At 41.3% G+C, this 25,781-nt stretch overlaps 1 protein-coding gene across 17 annotated transcripts in view; it reads right to left on the bottom strand.

Annotated features, from left to right (window-relative positions):
• Positions 1 to 1,612: 1,612 nt before the first annotated feature.
• The window catches only part of LOC105382259 (prestin), a 35,144-nt gene continuing 10,975 nt past the window's right edge, over positions 1,613 to 25,781 (bottom strand). For 9 of the 17 annotated variants that reach the window (XM_048626188.1, XM_048626185.1, XM_048626180.1 and 6 more), the window contains 18 exons: positions 23,118 to 23,218; positions 22,574 to 22,735; positions 21,806 to 21,951; positions 21,182 to 21,328; positions 20,698 to 20,862; positions 16,587 to 16,691; positions 16,058 to 16,191; positions 14,101 to 14,173; positions 13,665 to 13,754; positions 13,187 to 13,267; positions 10,267 to 10,311; positions 9,936 to 10,054; positions 9,499 to 9,579; positions 9,012 to 9,063; positions 8,448 to 8,888; positions 6,789 to 6,980; positions 6,034 to 6,160; positions 1,613 to 2,292 (listed from right to left, as the gene is read on the bottom strand). In XM_048626188.1, the coding sequence (XP_048482145.1) occupies positions 2,147 to 2,292; positions 6,034 to 6,160; positions 6,789 to 6,980; positions 8,448 to 8,888; positions 9,012 to 9,063; positions 9,499 to 9,579; positions 9,936 to 10,054; positions 10,267 to 10,311; positions 13,187 to 13,267; positions 13,665 to 13,754; positions 14,101 to 14,173; positions 16,058 to 16,191; positions 16,587 to 16,691; positions 20,698 to 20,862; positions 21,182 to 21,328; positions 21,806 to 21,951; positions 22,574 to 22,735; positions 23,118 to 23,218 (2,407 nt within the window). In that variant the 3' untranslated portion in view covers positions 1,613 to 2,146. Of the gene's footprint in view, positions 2,293 to 6,033; positions 6,161 to 6,788; positions 6,981 to 8,447; positions 8,889 to 8,939; positions 9,064 to 9,498; positions 9,580 to 9,935; positions 10,100 to 10,266; positions 10,312 to 13,186; positions 13,268 to 13,664; positions 13,755 to 14,100; positions 14,174 to 16,057; positions 16,192 to 16,586; positions 16,692 to 19,738; positions 19,847 to 20,186; positions 20,295 to 20,697; positions 20,863 to 21,181; positions 21,329 to 21,805; positions 21,952 to 22,182; positions 22,263 to 22,573; positions 22,736 to 23,117; positions 23,219 to 24,325; positions 24,696 to 25,781 lie in introns of those variants that run through there. The other 8 variants (XM_048626178.1, XM_048626179.1, XM_048626175.1 and 5 more) reach the window with 8 other exon arrangements.

A 25,781-nucleotide genomic window follows, 5' to 3' on the forward strand; every position in this document is an offset into this window, starting at 1 on the left:
CGCTCCTTGGGAGAGGCCTATGTCCAGCAGTGGATGATTATTGGCTGATGATGATGATGATGACCGGTATAGCTCTCCAATAGTTCTTAACTCGGTGGTTTTAGCTTTTAATAGCAAGTAAAAAAACATCAATTAACAATACAACATTTTATTAAAACATTTAAATATACAATAATAGTTTTTCAAAATACCAACTGAAAAAATACACTGAATTAGAAACATGCCTACATCCTTACAATGACATGTTTTCGTTAAAAAAATTGTAAAAATATTTACCTAAGTACAACAAATTAAGTATCTACAATTTATTGTCACTATCTCTGAGTGTATAATCCTAATAACTAGGTAATTTTCTTTCAGTTGGTTCATTCATTAATATCACAATTTCTTATTATTAATTACCTACTTAATCTACTTGGGTATTGTTCTGAAAGAGTATCAAAAGACCATTAATATAGTGAAGAGGAAAACTAAAATCTTTAGTTACGAACATTACACTTCAGATGAAAGATGATTGTGACAAAAGTTGTATCGGCATATTCTTTCTAGTTTGTACTTAATTACTTGTGCTTCCTCCATTATTATTATGATGGTCACCATAGTTATAATTAATGCATCAATTTGACCACCTTTGTAAGCACTGATGAAATTTGCAGATGTTTTATAATATTCAAAAATGCGTGCGTAACCTGAATGACACTATTCGAAATCTAGATATAAATAAATAAGTACCTACATAATTCATAATTTTTAGTAGTGAAACTTATTCTTACCAAAAATCTTGATTATAAAGAACTTCTTTAAAGATAAACTCCAATTTAAGAAAGAATCTGCAGACTTTTTCTGATCTATTCTATTCTCTGTGGGGGTGTAAGTACCTGCACCTGGCTCTCTCGAGTGGAACCTTTGTGCATATCCCCAAGGTCTAAACTGCCTTCCCAAGCTTGGACCATTTCCCACCACGCTGGTCCACCGCGGGTTGGTGGGTTCACATATCTAGATGTGCTAAATCTATGTAGATATGCAGGTTTCCTCACGATGTTTTCCTTCACCGTAAGAGCGATGGTATACATTGTACTTATCTTAAGTTAAAAGAACTCATTGGTACATGTCAGCGCCGGGATTAGAACCCGCATCTCTTGCGTGAGAAGCGGGAGCTTACCCGACTGAGCTACCATCGCTCTTTTTCTGATCAAAATTATGTTTTTCGCATGTTACAATGGTTCTGGTGCCCTAAAAATGAAGCTAAATATTAAATTACTTTTTCACAGCCCTGTATGCAAGTACATTATGAAATCCCTTCTTTATTTCACACTATGTTTAGTTTAAAAAAATAGCTACAGACGGATGAAATCCTCTTACAGGATTAAAGGAACTTATATTTATCTCTACATCTCAAACATAACGACATAATTACTAAGTACTTACGAATTAAGTTCTTACTGGACTTGTATAGGTAAGCATTTTAAGTTAACTACGGCCCTTATCTACATTGTGTTAGATGTAAACTAATGAAAATGCCTCAATTATTTCGAACCTTATTCTAAAATAAATACAAATCTATTTACAAATCACTGTAAGATAGTTCAGGTTTTATTATGACCGTTTAAAATCAGAAGTCACAATACTCGTATATTTTATATATCAATTAATTTTGAACACAGCGTATCATAACATATTTTCGTTGTTTTATAATTTGGTACCTATTCATCACGATAACGCATATTAAACGATTTTATCGACGTCGATAAGGGACCCATGCCGCGGATCCGGATTCGTGGTGTAACGTGTGTAGTTGTAATTTGGCATGACGTTTGGACGTCGTCCTAACCAGTCACGCATCTCACGTGAGATCTTTACCACGTTATGTTCGAACGAATCCACAGCGACAGATATTTCTAAAAAGCATATTTTTTTCTAGGAAACCACGCCATTTTGTTACCACAGCCAATTTTCTAGAACATTAGAAAACTATGCGGCTTTAATGCCACTGTACATCAGATGCGTAATGAGCAGCGCCTAGATTTTTCTGCTTTTATAATAAGCACAGATAACAAAAGAAAATAATATAGCTATCATTACCCTGACGTTTTGATACGTGAATTGAGAGGCACTGCTAGGCGTCTTCTTCTAATCTCCTGTGCCGCTACGCATCTACCGTCACAGCCACTTCCGCCTTCTTACTCATGATGCGATGGTACACGACGGCGTCGTGCACGGTGGGGAACACGTCCAACTGAAGCCGGTCTGATTCCAGCGAGTTGTAGCGCGCTATCATCTCTAGCATCGGACCTGGGGAGGGGAGGAAGGGTTTTAGTTGGCTTTAAAGGTAAGTATGCTCATGTGGGAAAGGAAGAATAGATAATTATGGTCTAGTGATAGAAGGCCTGTATTAAAAATATGCTTATGAATACGCTATGCTGCCAATTCTTAAGTTTAATTTAATTTTATTTAGGACATAATTATTGAAAGCTCATCACTAGACGTCATCATGTCGAAAAGTGATATGATCCATGCTTTCGGATACTCATTAAAACAGTCGCTCCTGCATTTTTAAAACCGGTCATGATAATGATGATGAGTTTGGCTACAGGATATCAGCCTTCTGCCCTGCAGTGGCTCAATATTACAATACAATACAATACACTTTATTTGCACCAAGAACAGAAATTACAACAAAACAAAACTTAAAAAATAAAACAGTATAAGCCTTATTGCTCATAGCAATCTCTAATAGACAACCTTACAAATAGTTGGCTGAAGAAGAAGGCAGAAGAAGAATATAGGCAAAATATCCTTTGTTCCCATCGAGTCACACAACGAACCTGTCACACTGTATACAGTTGGGAATTCTTCACGAAAAGTGTCCCATCTAGTCACAGTGTTACTCGATGGGAGTGTTACTCGTTGGGAATGCTTTATTTCTGAATTCCAAACCAGCCTCTGTGACTGGATGGGAAAATGAACTAAAAAATTCCCAACTGTTCACACGTTACTCGTTAGGATTTGTTCAGTGATAGATGCCCAACCAGTGATACTGATACTTATTGGTATTTATTTTAACGAAAATTTATATTTTCGTTAGTTGGAAAAGTTTTCGATGCAAGTAGGTAGTTATAAAAAAAGAAATATTCCGAATAATCAAATATATGTCGCAAGAGTATAGTGCGTATGTAGGTACTGCACTGGCTTCGAAATAATAGATAGTACCTACAGTTAGTTGTGATTATGAATATCTTTAGAAATTATATTCATTTTATGAAATTCGGTAATTTATCTTTACACGGTGACGACGGACGGAAGGCGATGTGTTACAGTGACAGGTTGGGAATTTTCAATTTCTGTTCGAGCACCGCGTCATCATAATCATTCATAATAATCATTCATTCAACTATTTACTTCATTCAATTTGTATCGCATTGTAACATTCATTCATTTTGTATAACTTCACTCAAAACCATTCAAAATTCGCTCTCTTACCTTTTGGATCTCATACAGAACACATCTACTTATCCGAAATATTGTAACGCGGCTCTTACTGTGAACCAGAATACACCATCATAAAAATACAGTCCACTCTCTCATTACTGGAACCCCAGGACTCCCTCGATAGGACACTAGGAATACTAGGATACCACATCAGCAGGGCACTGGGTCCCGAACATGGTCCTTCGACACAACCAGTAACCGCCGTGTCATCAACTTCCACGTGCCACGTGAGAGACTTCGTCAAGGACACCTCCAGGACACCTGCAAGTACCATCTTGCCGAGGACACCTCCAGGATACCTGCGAAGACGTCGCGTGCAGCATTCTGCGTGATATTTCGACGAATTTCGGCCGAGAACTTTGGGCTGCAAGATCAACCTCGTGGCGAAACAACCCAGAGGACATCTCCAAAGTCATCTCCATCCATCTAGGCAGCCTAGGTCACCTACGAAGTCATCACACTGCGGCATACGTCTACAAAGTCGCCGCGTGAACTTTGGACCCCGGCCGGCCGCGCCACGTCACGCGCCTAACCAACCTGCCTACGGAGCCGAAACGTTTTACAAATCTAGTTAGGATCCTAGCCTACGTACTTAGGTTTATAAATAAATGCCACAAAAAAGAAAGCTTGCATGGTCATCTTTCCCTTTCAGAACTACAACGTTCAAAGGTCATGATTTTAAAGATGACACAAAAGGAAATGTTTCCTGAAGAATATTCCTTACTACAGTCTGATCAGTCTCTTCCTGCTAAAAATCGACTACTTTCTCTTTCTCCCTTTTTAGATGAGGATGGTTTAATTCGTGTGGGAGGCAGACTTAAAAATTTATTTTACTCATTTGATGTAAAACATCCCATTCTTTTATGTAGCAAACATCACATAACAAAGATCTTATTCAGACTACATCACATCAGCCTCCACCACGCCGGCCCACAGTTACTTTTAGCCAATGTAAGGCAGACATATTGGCCACTAGGAGGCAGAAACCTGGCTAAGAGTACTGCCAGAGCGTGTGCAAAATGTTGCAGATTCAAAGCTGCTACTGTACAACCCATAATGGGGAACTTGCCTAATTCTCGAGTTCACTTGCAGTTTCCCTTTCTTAACACTGCGATTGACTATGCTGGGCCAATATTGATAGCCGATCGCAAAGGTCGAGGTTGTAGGTTAATAAAATGTTACATTGCTGTGTTTGTTTGCCTTGCAGTGAAAGCCGTTCACATAGAGCTGGTTACAGAGCTCACAAAGGAGGCGTTCATGGCTGCTCTGTCTCGTTTTATCGCTCGCCGCGGGCGGCCTCAGAATATTCACTCCGACCAGGGAACCAGCTTTGTTGGCGCTTCTAACGAATTACAACGCTTTTTAAGAGATACCTCTGATGATATCTCTGGCCAACTTGCTGATGACGGTATCAAATTTAACTTCATCCCACCATATACACCTCATTTCGGAGGATTGTGGGAGGCAGCTGTCAAATCAGTAAAATTCCACTTGAGACGAGTTCTAGGTCTAGCTCATTTGACATATGAGGAGATGTCAACTTGCTTAAGTCAAATAGAGGCTATTTTAAACTCTCGTCCCCTAACACCGCTCCCTTCAGATCCCTCCAATGACTTCACAGCCCTTACCCCCGCTCACTTCCTCATTGGACGGTCTCTCATGTCAGTTCCTCATCCGCAGGTCACAGATGCCAACATAAAGCTGCTGCCAAGATACCAGCGGGTTGAGCAGATACGACAACATTTTTGGAACCGGTTCTCTAACGAGTACTTGTCTTTGCTACAGCAGAAAACCAAATGGCACCGGTCTTCTCCAGAGCAGTTGATGGAAGGGACGCTGGTCCTAGTAAAGGACAGAACGATGCCACCACTACTCTGGCCACTGGGACGCATCATCAAGGTCCACCCGGGCACTGATGGCATCACAAGGGTCGTCGACGTCCTTACCAAGAAGGGCACCATACAGCGAGCCTACAACAACATCTGCCCGCTGCCAACTTCTTGAACACAGCGTTCAACCCGGGGAGCATGTTCGAGCACCGCGTCATCATAATCATTCATAATAATCATTCATTCAACTATTTACTTCATTCAATTTGTATCGCATTGTAACATTCATTCATTTTGTATAACTTCACTCAAAACCATTCAAAATTCGCTCTCTTACCTTTTGGATCTCATACAGAACACATCTACTTATCCGAAATATTGTAACGCGGCTCTTACTGTGAACCAGAATACACCATCATAAAAATACAGTCCACTCTCTCATTACTGGAACCCCAGGACTCCCTCGATAGGACACTAGGAATACTAGGATACCACATCAGCAGGGCACTGGGTCCCGAACAATTTCATAATCCCAACCAGTAACAGTGTTACAGTTGTATGTGACACGTTGGGAATGAAGGAAAAAGGTGTTTCAACGAGTAACAGAGTGTGGACTGATGGGAATTTTTAACATAAAATTCCTAACGAGTAACAGTGTGACTGGTTGAGGTGTGACTGGCTGGGAACAAAGGCAAAATATGTAGTCACTAGTTACCGTTGGCGCCGGCGAGCAGCACAGTTATATGGCTGGCGGCGAGTTCCCTCTGCACCGCCACGAGGGTCTTGATCCCCGGCGCGTCCACATAGGATAGAGCGGTGGCGTCGATTATCACGCACTTCACCTGCAAACACACAGAAATGAATAGGTATAATATTTTTTAAGTGTATGATTTTTAAGTAAACTAAAGAACTAACTCCCTTTAAATTTGTTTACGACCAATATGGTTATTTCTTTCATTGCGTGTACTCCTTGTTTAACTTACTTCTTAAATGAAAACCCAGCGATACTGATTAGTTGAAACCCATTGATATCTAAATTCATACCTGCACATTTAACACTCACCCTAGTATGTATGGTGGTAGTGGGGCACCACTAATACTCTGCCTTATCTACTTCTATATCTGCACATTTCACACTCACCCTTGCATATATAGTGGAGTCCCACTCATACCCTAACTTATTTATTTTTATCTCTGCACATTTCCATCACCCTAGTATGTATCGTGGGGCCCCACTCACACCTCATCTATTTCTATATCTGCACATTTCACACTCACCCTAGTGTGTATAGTTGGGTCCCACTCTACTCTGCCTTATACAGAGTGTTGCAGAAACCGAACGTGAGTTTTGACATTCTGATTTCATTTTCGGGCTTAGATATAACATGCTGCACACGTAGGTTTCGGCTAAATGGGTATACCCTTTTGCAACATCATGTTTATTTTTATATCCGCACATTTCACACTCACCCTAGTGTGTATGGTGGGGTCCCACTCGTAGTCCGCCTTGGTGACGTTGTTGTCCTCGTCCCTCCGTTGCTCCCCGGCGGTGGGCTTCATGTAGCCCACCTTGCGGAACAGCGTCGCTCGGAATAAGTTCTTGGACGCGAAGTTTAGACCTCCGCAGTAGTGGAAGATCTTTATTCCGGGGATCTCTTCCGCCTGTAAAGATTGTGGGGTTAGTTTAGTGAAATGGTTAATGGTGTTTGTTGGACTGTGTGATTTTAAGTGTTGTTAGGGAGTATTTTACATCTTATGTACCTACTTGAGGAGAATTATCCGATGTGAAAGTCTGTATAATGATTATATGGTTTTGATTTTTTTTACCTGTGCAACTGTGCACCTTATTATTGTTTATGAGAGGAGTAAACAATCATGACGACAGATGTCAAACATAAGCAAATAAAATTAAAAATGATATCCCAAATTCCTAAACATTAAAAATTAAAATACCAAATCTCCACCAATCCACCTAACTAAAACAATGCAGCCCAAAACACAATAAACCACCAACAAACTTCGCACTCCAAGTCTCAAAAACCTTTTCCCACCATGCTGCAACCACAATCTAAAGGCTTTGTTCCGAAACTCAGTCTATTCTGCGACAAATCGTTTCCGTACGCGCGCGGGTACCAAGTGTGCCTCGTGGATTACTTGGGCTGGGTTCTATTTGTTCTCGTGAACATCATGCTCATGTGTTCTGTTCTGTTCTGTGTGATGATTTGTCGGGAGCGAGACCTTGAGGAGCTGGGGTTCTATAGTCAGAGTTAGTTCGAATAATTATGATTGAATAAATAACTAGATGGATCTGTCTTGTTTTATTGATGATTACAGTTGTAAAAAGAAGGATTGTGTGAGGCATTTGCATTAACCTATACCCATTGACTTATTCCATAATACCAGTAACTTTATCACAGTGTGACACCGTGGAGTAGGGTAACAAACAGTAACAAGTGTAGAGTTATTAAAGCGGATTAAGTCCTAAGGGAAACGGCTTCGTCACAAAAAAGGTAGCAGTCTGAGAGCGGCGCTTGAATGGTTATGGATATAGTTATTTATGTATAGTGTGTGCTAAAATCAGTTTGCAGGCAGCCGTTCTGTTGCTGATCTAATTTAGTTCCTACTGCTTGTACTTACGGCTCGATACCGCTTGCAGTCGAGGTACAGGTCGGTGTCGGCCACGCGGCCCAGCAGGCAGGTGTAGGGCGCCTGCGAGCTACTCCTTGCTGAGCTATTATAGTTCCTACTGCTTGTACTTACGGCTCGATACCGCTTGCAGTCGAGGTACAGATCGGTGTCGGCCACGCGGCCCAGCAGGCAGGTGTAGGGCGCCTGCGAGCTACTCCTTGCTGAGCTATTATAGTTCCTACTGCTTGTACTTACGGCTCGATACCGCTTGCAGTCGAGGTACAGGTCGGTGTCGGCCACGCGGCCCAGCAGGCAGGTGTAGGGCGCCTGCGAGCTACTCCTTGCTGAGCTATTATAGTTCCTACTGCTTGTACTTACGGCTCGATACCGCTTGCAGTCGAGGTACAGGTCGGTGTCGGCCACGCGGCCCAGCAGGCAGGTGTAGGGCGCCTGCGAGCTACTCCTTGCTGAGCTATTATAGTTCCTACTGCTTGTACTTACGGCTCGATACCGCTTGCAGTCGAGGTACAGGTCGGTATCAGCCACTCGGCCCAGCAGGCAGGTGTAGGGCGCCTGCGAGCTACTCCTTGCTGAGCTATTAAAGTTCCTACTGCTTGTACTTACGGCTCGATACCGCTTGCAGTCGAGGTACAGGTCGGTGTCGGCCACGCGGCCCAGCAGGCAGGTGTAGGGCGCCTGCGAGCTACTCCTTGCTGAGCTATTATAGTTCCTACTGCTTGTACTTACGGCTCGATACCGCTTGCAGTCGAGGTACAGGTCGGTATCAGCCACTCGGCCCAGCAGGCAGGTGTAGGGCGCCTGCGAGCTACTCCTTGCTGAGCTATTATAGCTCCTACTGCTTGAACTTACGGCTCGATACCGCTTGCAGTCGAGGTACAGGTCGGTGTCGGCCACGCGGCCCAGCAGGCAGGTGTAGGGCGCCTGCGAGCTACTCCTTGCTGAGCTATTATAGCTCCTACTGCTTGTACTTACGGCTCGATACCGCTTGCAGTCGAGGTACAGGTCGGTGTCGGCCACGCGGCCCAGCAGGCAGGTGTAGGGCGCCTGCGAGCGACAGAATAAAGAGCCCACACTCGCGAGCAGACCCGCGCCCAGACTGGAAACATATATTACTTATATTAGAAGGAGCAATAAACTAAAATAAAGGTTGTCGATATGTAAAAGGATAATCAATAAATAGAACACGCTTGCGAGTCAACTCTGACTCACCTTCGAGGATTGCAGTCGTGAGCATATCTAGGTATGTATGTAGTAAATACCTATAGGAGTTAACGTTATTGTCATAGCTTCACCGTGGTGAAAGGATTGGCCAGTTAGATTAGCGCTGACAATTCAGAGATCACATAGATGATAAGGACGCTTATTCCGTGCACTGCGTGAAATACCATTCGGAGCACCTTTAGCTTTTGACTATTTTACGCAATTGATTCGTTTGGATTGATACCTTTGTGCAACGCTATTACCAAAGGCTAATAAAGTCTACAATTTTTGGCACACTCTGTGTATGCTGGTCTCTATCTATAGTACTCACCCGATGTCTATGCTGACGAAGCAGGTGACGACGAAGGTCACGATCCACACCAGCGCGTCCAGCTTGCTCAGCTTCCAGAACCTGACGACAACGATAACGCATAATTAATCGAGCTGCAATACAAAAAGGGCACATGATACAAAACTTTTTCGTATCGCGTCGGTGTCGTGCGAGCTGCGTCCATCTGCAATGTCGCGAGCTGTGGGAGCTGCTTGTCTGCGTGCGTTTGGGGAATCGGAAATTGAGAATCACCATCAGCTGAAGGGATGATCCATAGAATTGCGCACCGTAGAAAGCCAAATATAACATGATTTAGCGGCGCGGGCTCTGCCGTACACACCCGGGAATAAAAATGATAGAAAATATCTCTGCGATGGGCATCAAGTCTTGATGCTCATGAATGATGGATACAACATTATTCTATGCTAGGTACTAACTTGCCCAGCTCTTTGACCTGCACGAACATGCCCTTGAGCGAGACCACGATGATGGCGGCGAGCACGCAGCGCGGCAGCAGCGTGAAGAACGGCCCCAGCCACAGCAGCACGGACAGCACCAGTAGAGCGCTGATCACTGTGGTGAGAGGGGTCTTGCTGCCTGCCTGGAAGAAGGTAAAAGAAGGATAAAAGATAAATCGTTAGCGGGGTCTTACTGCTAGCCTGGGAGAGAAGGGTAAAAATGTAATAGTACAGTCATCGCTATAAACAGGCAGCAAGGTAAGGATAAAACATATAATAGTAGTACGAGCCAAAGCAGCACGGACAGGACCAGCAGCGCGCTGATCACCGTGGTGAGGGGGGTCTTGCTGCCCGCCTGGTGATGATGAAAGGATTAAAGGTAAAATTACAAAAGAAAATCCACAACTAGGTCTTTATAAGCCCTTAGCCTTAGACGGTACAATTGAGGCCTTATTACTAAGAGTAGGTATTTAAGAATAAGAATAAGAATAAGAATAAGAATAATTTATTTGCATCAAAACAGTATACAATATAAGCTTATGTAAGGGTTTTAAAACTAGTTGTTTTATCTTTAGCTTAGCTATTACTCTAGTCACCACACTAGGATTCCCTGTGTCGTGGTGACTAGTCTCTTCCGTGGTTCTAAAAATAAAGAAAAAAAACTGTAATTATGTACACATCATGTGAGAGTATTAAGTACTTATCGGTAATTAATGTATGTACATTAAAAAAAAAAAACAGAGTGTTAGTAAGCAGCAAAACAATCAAGCATCAGCACAACTTAGGATTTAGGTATAAGCAGATTTTCGGTTTGATCATAGTTAAGCGTTGATATCCAGTTAGTGATGGTTTTTTTACAAGTGTATTTTGTAGTGTTTATGATGTTAATGTTTTTGTTAAGCACTGTATATAGAAAGGGACCGAGGAATTTAAAAGACCGCTGTCCAAGTTTGGTTTTAGTGAGGGGGACGTTCCATTTCATCACTCTTTGCGATCTTGTGCTAATTGCTACTAAGGATTTGGCATTTTTATGAAATCTAAGTGCAGTGGACATGATAAATATTTGTCTTACACGCAAAACTTTGCATGTTTTGTATAGATCGTCTGTTGGATAACGGTAGGGTTTACGAAAAGCTACTTTTAGAATTGCACGTTGAGCGCGTTCTAAGGATATTAAATTTGTTTTTGTAGTAGAGCCCCAGGCTGTGATACCGTACTGTAAGACTGAGTGACATAGCGCATAATAAGTCATTTTTATTATTTCAGAGCTGGCTATATAGGATAGTCGTTTAAAAATGTACAGAAGTTTTCTAACCCGACTACATAGACACTCTATCTGTTTTGTCCAGCGTAGGTGCTCATCAATAAAAATCCCCAGGTATTTTATACTAGTTGTTTCTTCCAGAGTGCAGCAGTTACACTTTTGTACAGGATTATGGCAAGAGTGAATTTTAATTTGTAGAGGAAAATCAGGTTTTGTCCTTTTTGTTATTGCAAAAGTAACGTATTTTGTTTTCCCCGTGTTTAAAGTTAGTAGGTTGTCCTGTAGCCAACATGAAACTTTTGCCAGCCCTGTTTCCGTAGTTTTTTCAAGTGATTTCCAGTCTTTAGAATGAAAGACAACGGCGGTATCATCGGCAAAAGTGAAAATTTTGGATTGTGGAATGTCTAATGAGCACAGATCATTTATATAAATAAGGAAGAGTGTTGGCCCCAGAACACTACCCTGCGGAACACCAAATGCTACTTCCTTGTACGTACTTAATTGAGTGTTACCGTGACTGTCCTCCACCTTCACACGCTGCCTTCGATTAGTTAGATAGGATTGGAACCATTTTAATGCGACGCCTCTTATTCCTAGTAACTCCATTTTTTTCAGTAAGATTGGACGAGATACGGTATCAAAGGCCTTTGCGAGGTCTAAAAAGACCCCAATGCAGCGTGACCCTATATCCATCTTCTGAGTTACGTAGTCAACAAGACCCACAACCGCATCCTCAGTCGACTTTTTAGCTCTGAATCCGTATTGGTTTTCGGAAAGTAGGCGTTCTTTTTCTAGATACCTGAGTAATCTAACGTTTGTGATCTTTTCCAGTACTTTAGAGACTGTACTTAACAGAGATATTGGCCTGTAGTTAGAAGCGTCTAGAGTGTCACCGACTTTGAAGATAGGACAAACGTTGGCTACCTTTAGAGTATCAGGTACTATTCCTTCGGACATGCTCAAGTTGCATAGGTATGCGAGTGGAGCTGCTAGAACATTTTGACATTTTTTTAGTATATTATTACTGATTTCATCATGACCAGAAGAAGAACTAGGTTTTAAGTTAATTATTGTTTTAGAAATCTCCTTAGGATCAGTAGGAGACAAAAAGAAGGAATTTAATGGTGGCATAAAATTTTGAATTTTTAAACTATTTGCCAATTTTGTTTCAGTGGTGTTGGTATTCGATAGTATTTTAGTAGCAAGAGTGTCTCCCACAGTGGTAAAAAAGTTATTCACAATATTGAGCGATTCACTGGGGTTTTCATGCATTTTTAGGATATCTTCACTATGTGATTTACTGGCTTTTAGGTCACAAACTTTTTTTACTGCATCCCACGTCTTTTTTGTGTCACTTATACGTCATTTATATTGAATTTCTTCCAGACTACCAACATTAGTGGTATAATAGTACAGTGATTGCTATAAACAGGCAGCAGCGTGAAGAACGGGCAGAGCCACAGCAGCACGGTCAGGACCAACAGCGCGCTGATCACTGTCGTTAGAGGGGTCTTACTGCCCGCCTGGGAGATGATAAGGATTTATAACTTTATCTACAGAAAGCGCGTCGATAATGCTGATGAAGTGGGCGCACTTGCATGACTTTCTGTAAAAAGAACGTTTCCAAAAGGTAGACGCGAACCTTTAGTAGTTGAACTCAACGGCTTATTCAAATTGGTGACAGTAAAAATCAACTGCGTACGTCCCATACTTTATGTTGTTACGTGTCTATTGCAACCACAAGGGGTGTGGGTGTACTGTACAAGGGTTAGTCAACGAGGTGAGAGGATAGCCAGTCAGATTAGTTGTCGTTGTCAATTATTATTGCATACCTAAGGTAATATGTCTCTCGAAAAGACTAATTTCATGCAACCTATGAAATTATTATCATCAGAAAAACGTCAAAACTATTTTTTTCAGAACCTATACTGACGAGGGTAGGTATTTTTACTTGAACTTGCTATACCTGGTACTGTATGTAGGAGCGGGACAGGCTGGCGCAGAACGGCGCGCAGCCGAAGAACGACGCGAACACGTTGCTGGAGCCCTGAAACAACACATCTTTAACTTCATGTCCTAATTAATAACCTGCTTACTTGGTGCTCTATTCAATCATTTAGGTCTGATTTTTTTATGGTCAGATATCAATAATAATAACCTAACCAACGCTAAAGTTAAATAGCGCGATATTCAACACTAAAAGTCGCATAGGTAACTTTTGAGAGGCAAAGTTGATTTTGACAAAATATGGAAAATAACACTCGGGGTATCATTACCTATCCTATATGACAATATGACTATAACCCAAAAAAAAATAATCGAAAATCGGTTCAACCGTTTGGGAGTCTAAAAGTCCATGCGAGACACAATTTTCAATTTTAATTGAGTCTGATTTACCGACATTGAATTGGTTAATAGAAACAAATCCACCAACAAATACTCACGAGCGCCAACAGCTCCTGGTTAGCGTCCACCTCGTACTTCTCTTTAGCAGCAAATATGAGCGCCATCGACATGGAGATGGTGTAGGAGACCACGGTGATGGTGCCCGCGTCCAGCGCGACTACCGGCATGAGCTCTAGCGGAGGCACGGACGGCACCGGTAGTCTGGGTGAAGGAAGCTTGAGGTTATTAGGTAGGTATATATGTCTATCATCGTTGTTTATATTCTATTTTTAACAGCTACCTTTTCCGCGAGCGATTGTTTTGACCTTTTGTCTACTGCTATTTGGAAAATAAAGGTACCGCCGAAATTCTACCACGGTCACAAAGCGATCCGATAGGTACCTAGATCAACAGCCAGCAATGACGGTGCAATAAGGGAGCTACACAATGGTCTCAATAGATGAGCGCCATCGACATGGAGATGGTTTAGGAGACCACGGTGATGGTGCCCGCGTCCAGCGCCACCGCTGGCATGAGTTCCAGCGGAGGCACTGATGGGACCGGTAGCCTGAGTGAAGGAAGCTTGAGGTTACTATCTGCTAACATATAAGCTGTTGATATTTACGCTGTAAATTTTCTAAGTAAATAAAATAAAAATAATCTGTATTTAAGAGCCACGGCACATTTTTAGTATTTTTTTAAACACGCAGACGACGAGAACCGCTTTACAGCGCTTACTTGACAACGAGCTATGTTTTGTAACCAACCTACAACGACTAGCTATTGCTATAGCTCGACAACTTCGTGCGCGACCCTCCTTGCGGGGTGAAAGACGTGGGAGGGACGAGGTAACCAAGGTGACAGCGGGTAGCGGGTTGTGTGGCGGGGAAGGGCAACGCGTGCACTGCACGTCATTATTACGGCAGTCTCGGCCGCGCAGCCTAGGCGGCCACATGTGTTGTAGAATCTGTCATAATTTGAGTGCGACGCACATGAGACCACTGATCCTGAGACCAATAGTCTCAAGATCTGTGTTGAGGCCAGAACCTCCACAATCTTTGAAATATTTATCCTTTTAATTTTTACAATCATATTATTGTTATCTATGATTCGCCAATAAAATAACGTCAAAAACCACGAATCGTATTATTTCGCAAATAGATTAAATCGCATTACAAAACTGTATAATCTTCGGGGATTTTCTGTATAACCGTGTGTCGAATCAGCCCTGAGTCTAATGAGTAAGCCTATTACACGACAGACTAAGGGTGTCTTGCACAACAAAGTTAAACAAAATTAAATCTATGACCTCTTGCTCTGACATTATACTGTCAGAGCAAGAGACAAACTATTTAATGTTATTTAACTTTGTTGTGCAAGACGCCCTAAATGAATAAGATGATGAAGATGAGGATGACGACGACAACGTGACATGGATAACATAAAATACTTTAACATAATTAAATACAAATACTCTGCCTATTAGTCTGTCCTCAACTGCCAACAATACTTTAAATGAATAAATAATAAAACAAGTTTTAAGAACCTATTTATTAAATAAACTAATAATACAAAACTTATATTTGACTGGATATATATATTTACAAATGTTGGTGGCGCTCTTCTGTTGCACCCCACCCAAAGGTACCCATAATGCTGACTGCGTTTCCTCTTTGTATCGCCAGGGATAACCTTCGGGTGAGGTACGCCAGGCAGCGTCGGTCTTGGCCGCGTTCTATCAACCTGCGAGCGATCTGTTTAATGAACCGCTTCGCCTCCTCTCCCCACACTCCCGTGGTTTCAAATGCTACTGGAATGAAAATGTATGTGGGCTTTAGACCAATTTATGTTGAAGCGATTAATAATCCATAGGTTTTACTGATATAACGTTTATTTACATAGGAAACTGAATATTATACAATTATAAAAAATGCGTCTCGTGACGAGTTCAGATCGAATGTGAAAATTGTACAGGCCTCTTTCAGAGGATTCTTTCCGTTCTTTTGTTTTTAGTTTCCGCCGACCGCCTATTTATTGATCAACATAATTTACTTCTTACATTACGTCACAAATAGTGACAAGTCATCGTGAGATTTATCCGGATACACTTTTCTCCGTGTGTACTATGTGTTCAAAAATGTCGTGCTACCTCGCCCCCGCCACTTCTTTCACCCCGCAAGGAGGGTCGCGCACGAAGTTGTCAAGCTATAGTTTCCGCGTCACCTTCATAATCTGATCTAATACAGGCATAAAAATAGCCCGTTTTGAAAGCTGATTTTCAGCATACCAAATTTTAGCAAAATCCGTACACTCGTTTTAGAGGAAGCCTTAGAGTACTCGAACGACTACCCCAATTACAGCCCTCGATCGATCCTTGTGCAGTTTATGCTGTGGTTTACATTAACTATTAAAGCAAAGCCTGTTATAACCTTATAACTATGGCGCTACTTACCCGGTAGGTATGTGTCCGACGAGCGCCACCCCGAACTGTTCCTTGAGCCCCCAGAACCGAGACACGAGCGTGCCCGTCACTATCGCGATCAACTCTATGGGCACTGGGATCTTACTTCTTTTGCTCACCCACGGCTGGGAAAGAAAGAGAATAATATTAACATGTATACAGGCTGTTGCAAAAAGGGTATACTTAAAGGGGGTGAGGGTGGTTTTGTAACACCCTGTACAGTGTCAATAGAATACGCCTCATTTAATAGTTGTGCGCAATAAATGAAAATATAAATTTTGAAAAATGAAATTACGTTCCGCTGTCGCTTAATATATAAATTACTGGTTGTTTTAAGAACATGTTGTATATCGTTGTGTTAAATTAATTAATCTAGAATATTTTATTTTATCTGAGATACTAAATTGAAATGCCAAGTTGTGAAAAATTTTTATGTAGGTTTTTCTTCACCTTCACTTCATGTATGAAGTGAATGTGCTCTCAATACCTAATGAAAAGTGGCAAAATTAGGGCAGTTTACCTTAAGAAGTTCGTTGTTTAACGCGATGACGAGGCAGGCGATGGCGGATATCGTGAACGCCGCCCAGTTGAGGTACGGCAGGTTCTTCACCACTTCTATTACTGTCTGAAACAATCAACAATTTTATTTCATCACCTTAGGAATAAAAATAAAAACTTCACACAACTAATAATAGGCTCAGAATAATCGACATAAGTACCAAATTGCAGTAATTGCAGCGCTGCAATTTTGATATGATGTTGTTTAGGATCCTTCACATAGCATATATTTTTAATATTTTATTTTATGCGCAAAGAATGCGTTACTATGCGCATTTGAGATAAATGTTTTTATCATGGAAGTAATAATACAACAGGAATGCGCACTGCACCAAAAAAACGAGCCGACAGAGATAGTCAGCACGGAGCCCTCCATCTCTTTCTATTTTTGGTGACCATAATTTTAGGTAATTCATGAGACATCACTTCTAATCTATCATGTCGCGAATAGGTGTCGATGGTCTCAAAGTCACCTATTATTCGAATAATTCGATTGCAATGTAGGTAACTACGAATGTATTTTGGTGATATGACAATTGAGTAAACAAATGGGGTGAAGGTAAAATTTGTATAAAGGGTGATGCAAAAAGGGTATACTAAGCCGAAACCTACATGTACAGCATGGTACATCTAAGCCTGAAACTGAAATCAGAATTTGAAAATTCGCGAAAAAAAAAATTCATTTTCCATAGAAACTTTGTTGGTCACGTGACTTTTTACTTTGGTTTTTTTTTATTTTTTTCGCGAATTTCCAAATTCTGATTTCAGTTTCGGGCTTAGATATACCATGCTGCACATGTAGGTTTCGGCTTAGTATACCAATTTTGCAACACCCTGTAGATGTGTGGTTGCAGCGCAAACTGCAATGTAATATTGATATTTTTTTTTCCATATCAATTAGATATTCCCAAGGTTTTAACTAGCAACAACAATCTGTCTTTTTGCCAAATTCTACTAAGATGGACTGGTTTTAATTAGATACTGTTAGAAGGAATTATTCACAACAGCTTTGTGGCCGCACTCTTATCTCGAGGAATAACACAGAATAGAAGAAAGTTGTCTATGACATGTCTTGTCTATGGACTGAGCGTTCTCTGACGTTTACCGGCATCTTGTTCTCAAGCATAAATTGCGCATGGCTTCATGATTTTAATTTAAGCGAATCCTAGAAAATATAACATAGTAAGTAAATATTTTAACGCTTAAAAATACCTAGTTAGGATTGACGTGAATAATAAGATGAGTGAAATCAAACAACACACATTATTACAATAAGTATAATACAATGTAGGTATTTATTGGATCTACTTTATTTACACGTTACTATTCGGGTGTTCCGTTTACATAGTCTAGTTGATGAAAATCATAAGATTTCAAAAAAAATATCTTAACCTGAGTGTTTCCGCCGGTTTCAAGCTTGATAAATTATCTTATAATACTCATATCTATCACCAAAACTCTTCACCAGCCTTATAAGATAAAAAAGCCACAATAATACCTAATGATACTTAAGTATAAAATAAAACAAAAAGTTGAATGAAACAGGTCTTAATTAATGGAAAGTGATTCAAAAGCACAAATGAATGGTCACCCTAACCATAACGTCTCTCACAACAGTATAAACGTCATCCGTCATCTTGACAACTTCGGTCTTGTCGTAAAGTATTTAGAAAAACTACCAATATTTTTTATGAAATTATTATTCATACAAATACCAAATATTTCATTAAAATAACATGATTATAATGATTTATTATAAATTTGTTTTTGAAAATTATATGATATACAGTCGTCTATGAGTTAATTTAATATATTTTTTGCATAGCTCTCTTTGTACAAAATCTACTAAAGTTTACACAACTAAATCCTGGCAATTTTTTAGAAAGAGAGGAAGGGCTCTGTGGTAACCCTCTCTATCGGCTCGCGGCCTCTTTCACTTCAAATATAAATCTTAAGGTGAATTCGTTAGGTCTAGTTTGGTTTGCGTCATTTTGGTGAGTGCGCATTCCTGTTGTATTATTACTTACATGGTTTTTATTCAATTTAGTTCCGCTATCGCCCACTAGATGTAGCTGAGGGGCGGAGTTCTACATCGCGGTATGGTTTGATTGTTGTTAAGATTATATAAAATAAATCGGCTAAATATTTGGTACAACGCGTACTCGGGTTAAGCACTCGAAAGACCATTCATACTCAATGTTAATCACACAAGAGTGTGATATTTTTGACAGGGTGTTGATTACACCTCACTAGACATGCGAAAAATGTATCACCAAAAAGAAAAGAGAGATACATTTCATTTCCCTCAAAGATGCGTATCTTTCTTTCTTATCTTCTTATCTTTTCGCTCAGATTGCTCAGTGCATCAATTGAAAGTTCAATCCCTACAATGAAAGGAACGATGAAAATGTGAAAAAGATGCATGAATGGTTAATAACCATTTATTATAAATATTTATCTAATAATTTTGTAAATTTGGTATATTTAAGATACCTTTCAAACAAAATTCTAAAACATCATGCTTAGAATTTGAACATTTATAAGTAATTTGAGTAGTTTAATTTAAAGTTCTTATCAATTGTGCATCCTGTTTAGACATTCTTAAAAGTTAATTCAGATTACTTTTTAACAAAAAAATTACTCTTATGCGTTTCTTCTTTGTTAGGAATCGGTAGGTGAGGGAGATAAATATACACGAAAGAGCAAGAGCGATTCACTGAACGAAGTTACTCACGGAGTCTCGGTGAAACTCGGGTTCATATTACTCCCTATAGTCTATGTGAGTAAGTGATAAGAAGATAAATAGTTGTCTCAAGTGATTAAAAGAAAGAAAGGAAATATGGGATGAAGTTAGTCATTTTTATCTTTCCCTCGCGAGCTACCCAAGTCTACACCTCACAATAAAGATCTACAACGTTAAGATTAGAGTTGGATAAGGATACAATTGATAGATTTCTATTCTACAATTTTGTAGATACTTATATATAAAAAACCGGCTTTTCAGTTATAGCTGTCACAGCTACAACATTGGAAATTGGAATCATATTATTATGTGAAGGATATCAATAAAGTTTCACTTCTTTGGTCATAAAATTATCCAAAGTCTCCACTCACATAGATAACCTTGTAGTTCCCGCTGAGCTTGCGTATCCGCACCCCGAAGAGGTCCTTCAGCTGCGAGGCCAGCACGTGGAACGAGGCGGCCGTCGTGAACCCCGACACCAGCGGCTCTCATACCAGCCCCCAGACTACTACACTATTCTCTGTGGCTGCGTAGGTACCTGCACCTGGCTATGTCGAACGGAACCTTTGTCTATATCACCAATGTCTGTACTGCCTACCTAAGCTTGCACCATTTCTCACCATGCTGTCACTGGTTTACTGTCAGTTTGTGTGTTCAGACACATATCTTTCTACGATGATGATAGATGTGCTAAATGCAGATAAGCTGCTAGCTATGCTAAGCGCACTTGATTCATTTATTCGCACAGCTATCGAATCTAACTGCAAATCAAACAGTCTCACTTTATCGGTCACAAAATTATCAAAAGCTTTCACTCACATAGATGACTTTATAGTTCCCGCTGAGCTTGCGTATTCTAACCCCGAAGAGGTCCTTCAGCTGCGAGGCCAGCACGTGGAACGAGGCGGCCGTCGTGAACCCCGACACCAGCGGCTCTCATACCAGCCGACAGACTTCTATACTATATAGCGGTGTTATTACCAGCACCTAGCTATGTCGAATGGAACCATGCTGTTATCCCCAATGTTTATACTGCCTTTCTAAGCTTGCACCATTTCTCACCATGCTGCCGCTAGTTTACTACCGGTTTGTGGGTGCATATTTCCAAGGTCTAATCTCGCTGCCTAAGCTTGGCCGATTTTCGACTACGCTGGTTTAGCGCGGGTTTGTGGGTTATAATGAGAAACTACGGGTTTAGACACCTAGATGTTCTAAATGAAGGTAGCCTGCTAGCTATGGTAAGGGAGCTGAAATAGTTTTTCCATACAAGCGTAAGATTTTTCGTGATCGCTACAATAATTATAGTCGGTTCACTGAAGCTTCCACTCACATAGATAACTTTGTAGTTCCCGCTGAGCTTGCGTATCCGCACCCCGAAGAGGTCCTTCAGCTGCGAGGCCAGCACGTGGAACGAGGCGGCCGTCGTGAACCCCGACACCAGCGGCTCCGACAGCAGCGTGGACACCGCGCCCAGGCGGAGCACCCACATCGCCATCTGGGGGATACAATAGGTTGCCTTTATTTGCCCCAAAAATTAAGTATAAGTGTGAGGTTAGGGCGCCCCAAAGGGACGATAGCCCAAACTTCCCAAAAATATATGCTTACGAGGTCGCGTTATGTAAATGTAAGTGAGCGCGACGCATATCTTTTGGTATGTCTTGTCGCCTTTTCGCCTTTCCCATCTAATGAAGGTCGCTTCTCATTTGAATACTATTTCTCAAGTAGTCTCCCTCCAATAGTTCATCTCTTAAACACATATATCACACTCCTACCACTAATTAATTTTTAATTTATTAGTCTATGCTCCTACTAACCTGGAACAGTCCCACCACTAAACACACGACGCTGACGACCTGTATAGGCGTATACTCCCCTTCCCCCAGCGGCGGCGGCGGCGTCGTGAGGGTGGCGTTGGTCACATTGAGGAGGAGGTCCGGGTGGTGTGCGTGTTGGAGGACCACCTGTGGGGGGAGATAGGGGTTTTAAGATTTAATACTCGTATAATCCAGCTTTATATATTATAATAAAACTACTGCCGTTGGGCAGCTTCAAAACATCTGACAGTCGGGTTGCCCAATCCGTCAAACTCTCTCAGCACAAGCTTGCTTATGTTGGGGTCCACTAACCCGCAATAAGCCAGCGTGGTGGACTAGGCCTAAAACCCTTCCTTCATTGGAAGAAGACCCGTGCCCCAGCAGTGGAGACGGGATGGGACGTGAATAGTCGTGATGATGATTATGATACAACATTACTACTTTCACATAGATTTCATTTCTCAAATGAATTAGTTCCTTAAAGAGGGGTACATGGACAAAGCGCAAAGATTCCACTCGAGAGAGCCAGGTGCAGGTACTGACACCCCCACACAGAATAGAAAAAAATAGAATAGAATAGGGGTACATGGAGCTGCATGAAAGGAGGTATTTTGCAGTACATACCTTCCCGGCCATGAGGCACACGACGGCGAAGGTGCCCATGGAGATGTGCGGCGAGGTGCCGAACAACACGTAGATCAGCGTCGGGAAGAATGCCATGTACAGGCCCACTATGGGCGGCACCTCGGCCAGAAGTGCGTAGGCCATGCCTGGAGGACAGAATAGAACATTATATATTATGTACCTTGTGGTATTACAGCCAGTAAGAGCTACCTAGTGGTATTACAGCCAGTAACAGCTGCCTTGTAATATTACAGCCAGTAAGAGCTACTTTGTGGTATTACAGCCAGTAACAGCTGCCTTGTGGTATTACATCCAGTATGAGCTACCTTGTGGTATTACAGCCAGTACGAGCTACCTTGTGGTATTACAGCCAGTACCTTGTGGTATGTGCATGACGGCGGTGGTGGCGCCCGCCACGACGTCCCCCAACAGGGCGCGGCGCGGCTGGTAGCGCGGCGCCGCTCTATTACAGTCTCTGTGTGCGTCAGTAAGAGCTACCTTGTGGTATTGCAGCCAGTACCTTGTGGTATTACAGCCAGTACCTTGTGGTATTACAGCCAGTACCTTGTGGTATGTGCATGACGGCGGTGGTGGCGCCGGCGATCGTGTCCCCGAGCAGCGCGCGGCGCGGCTGGTAGCGCGGCGCCGCTCTATTACAGTCTCTATGTGTGTGTCAGTAGGAGCTACCTTGTGTTATGTGCATGACGGCGGTGGTGGCGCCGGCGACCGCTCTATTACAGTCTCTATGTGTGTGCCAGTAAGAGCTACCTTGCGGTATGTGCATGACGGCGGTGGTGGCGCCCGCCACGACGTCCCCCAACAGGGCGCGGCGCGGCTGGTACCGAGGGAGCCAGCGCGCGATGGGTAAAGAGTTGCGCAGGCACGCGCCGAACCCGCAGCCCAGGGCCACCTTCTTCAGCTTTTTGCCCACTGGAATTGTGGAAGGTAAGGTTGTTTACTGAACAATTATTTATTCTTTTGGAAATGCTCTGTGATTCGGTGAAGAATAGGAAACGTGCCGAAGTTTGGCCGCCGATCATTAGGTTATAGTCAGACGGACCGCATTTCAGCTGCAATCAAATTGCTAATTGCTGTCCGGGCACAGTTTAAATTTCAATCGGCGTGCAGTCGTGTAATATTCAGACTGCGCGTTTGGTTTTGCTGATCTATTGCAGTTGCAGTCGTGGCAACTTGCACCTGAATTATAATTATTGATAGATTTTCTTCTAAAAGGTCAGGTTCTTGCAATAGCGGACCAACACTTGCGTTTCGCTTCATTTTGAATTTACAAAAATATAGTATCTATACTCACACTTGGCGGAGGGCTCCTGGTAGTCGGCATCCCGGTTGAGCGCGTCCTGCTGGTACACGCGCCGCACCACGTTGAACTGCTGGCTGGGCCGCGCCGACAGCCTGCAAGCGAATGTGGGGCTTATAGATAGTAGCAAACAGTGGTAGATTTCTTATCATCACGACCCATCACGTCCCCACTGCTGGGGCACGGGTCTCCTTCCAAGGAAGGAAGGGTTTTAGGCCTAGGATTTCTCATAAGGCCCGTTAAACCTAAGGCGACGGAAAATCGTGAATAAACATGAGTGTGGATATCCTGGCCTAGTGAGGATACTCGTAAAATAGGTTTTTACCTCGCTCATTTACGACAGTTAGACAAAAAATAAATATGATGAGTGAGAAAGCGGTTTTATAATACTTAGGTATATTTATAAGGGTCTAGGGCCCACAGACTGCAAATAGGGATCATTTTATAATTAAACAATGATTTATCCATTGTGATACAGGCTATACTAATAGCAATAGTCAGATGATAATCAAGAATACCATATAATATGTACGTTGAGGTGTCCTGCACCTCCGTTGAATTATATTCGTCTCAGACACTTCTTATCACCAATCAAATACTAGTAGGTCAGCGACCGTTAATCTGTTAGCAAATATTAAATTTAACGCTATTTACACCTCAAGATTTGACTGTTTACATTAGGTACAACTGTACTTACATATTTATGTTAGGTATTAGAGTGATTATTTTTCGATCGGCGGTTAAACAGTACATTGTTAATCAAGGTATGAAACATTCAGTTACCAGATGATATTTTACACGGTTCAAAGTACATCAGGCGTTTGGATTAAGATGGTACCTTAGATAGGATTAACTTGAAAATAATGTACTGCAAAAGCAATTTTCCCGAGCGACGAAAATAGCTATTTTCAGGCTTTTCGTTTACTTTCAGAGCATGAGTGAGGAAAAATAACTTTAAAGTACTTACCCGACTTAGAAACACTTGTTGTTGCCATAATATCGTGTATAATATGTTTGTAGGTGTATTATTCGTAAGTCTGGTTATGACCTCGTGTATCCGAAATAAATGGACTCATTAAAATTACTACCTACCTAGTCCGTCGGTCCAATAGCCTGGAGGGTGTCCCACGCTTGCAGTTCCTGATGTATTTTATGGTGTACAGAGGGTGGACAAAATCTAATGTTGAATGAAAACTACTTGCCATTCATCATCTTCGTCATCTCCATCTTCTAAAAGAGGGATCTTTTCGCCATCTTCAAAGAAGAGGAATGTTTTTTTCATACGCATTGTGACACTCTAAACTAACACTGTAATGTTTTCAATTATTTCATTATACTGCAGACATTTTGGCAAAATCAATAAAAAAATTGGAATTTAGGAGTTGTTGGTAAACACAATCTTGTTTGACGACTTAATCAAGGATTAAAGTTGATTAATGATTTCAGCACAATTACTTAATGTTTTATTTCTTTCCACTGCTACACTTTACACTGTTAATTTAATAAACAGATGAACATCTTATGATTTTATTCATGTAGGTAGCTAGGGATTGTATCACATCACACTCCACACATTATATTTTTCACAAAATAAAAAACAAAACGTGTTCTTATTTTAAATGTTTTCATGCACAACACTTTTTCATGCACTAAACTTTATGAATTCCGAACGAAAGTTTTCGACCAGCATCGATCGGCCTATCGCTAGGTACAACAAAATTGGACTGGTCTTAAAGTAAATAAAAACTTACAGACCTTTCAATGCAATCTTACAGTTTGCATTTTAGTAAACCTTAGTGTGTGGTGATAGGGGTGATTTCAGCGTGTCTGTTGCCGGGCGATGTTGTTGTGATATCGCTATTATTGACACGCGCGGGTAGGCAACCATCGGCGCTGGTTGAAGGCTGATTGTTGCTAATTATTGCTTCATTTTTCTTAAATTGATACAATTACTAAATCACGGTACACAGGTTGGTGCAACTCACCCAGCCAAAAGAGAAAAAAAAGACAGTGATAACGAATCGGCAGTCGACACATAATACCTATGTAGAAGTATAGCTACATATATACGTTAGCTGGACTATAATGCGCCATACATCATAATCTGACCTCATAGCCTGGCGATAACAATATAAATTTCATCTTTTTTTTTACTGTCTCTTTATTTTCGTCTTAATTATTTTATTCAAACAATGTTTTCAACCCCCTGCAGTGTTATCGAAATGGGTGAACAGACTATGTAGCTAAGTACGGTATAATGAGAGCAAGTCATGTGATGTTTGTATTCGATATCTCAATCAATTATTGCTCTAATTACATTGATTAATGTGCGAATATGTACCTACTGGTATATGATAGTAAGCTACGATCACGTGCCGCCAAGTTTTCCTGATAGTAGTGGACTAGAGGTCATATAAGTTACTTAACTATGTAACTATTGGTTTATATACAAACCCTCACTGGAGAAACGGAGTGTTAAGTTATATTAGTACCTACGCGTATGCCTGTGGGCATAGAATAACGAGACTTTGGGATACGTGGGCAGACTTTTATTTTGCTTCCTTATCTAAAGTGTATTTTTAATTCTTTCCTACCACTATACTAATGTAGTCATTATTTTTATTATAATTCGCGTTTATTTAAATTTTAATCATATTT

This window comes from Plutella xylostella, chromosome 16 (genome assembly GCF_932276165.1).
Source record: "Plutella xylostella chromosome 16, ilPluXylo3.1, whole genome shotgun sequence".
Lineage (NCBI taxonomy): Eukaryota > Metazoa > Arthropoda > Insecta > Lepidoptera > Plutellidae > Plutella > Plutella xylostella.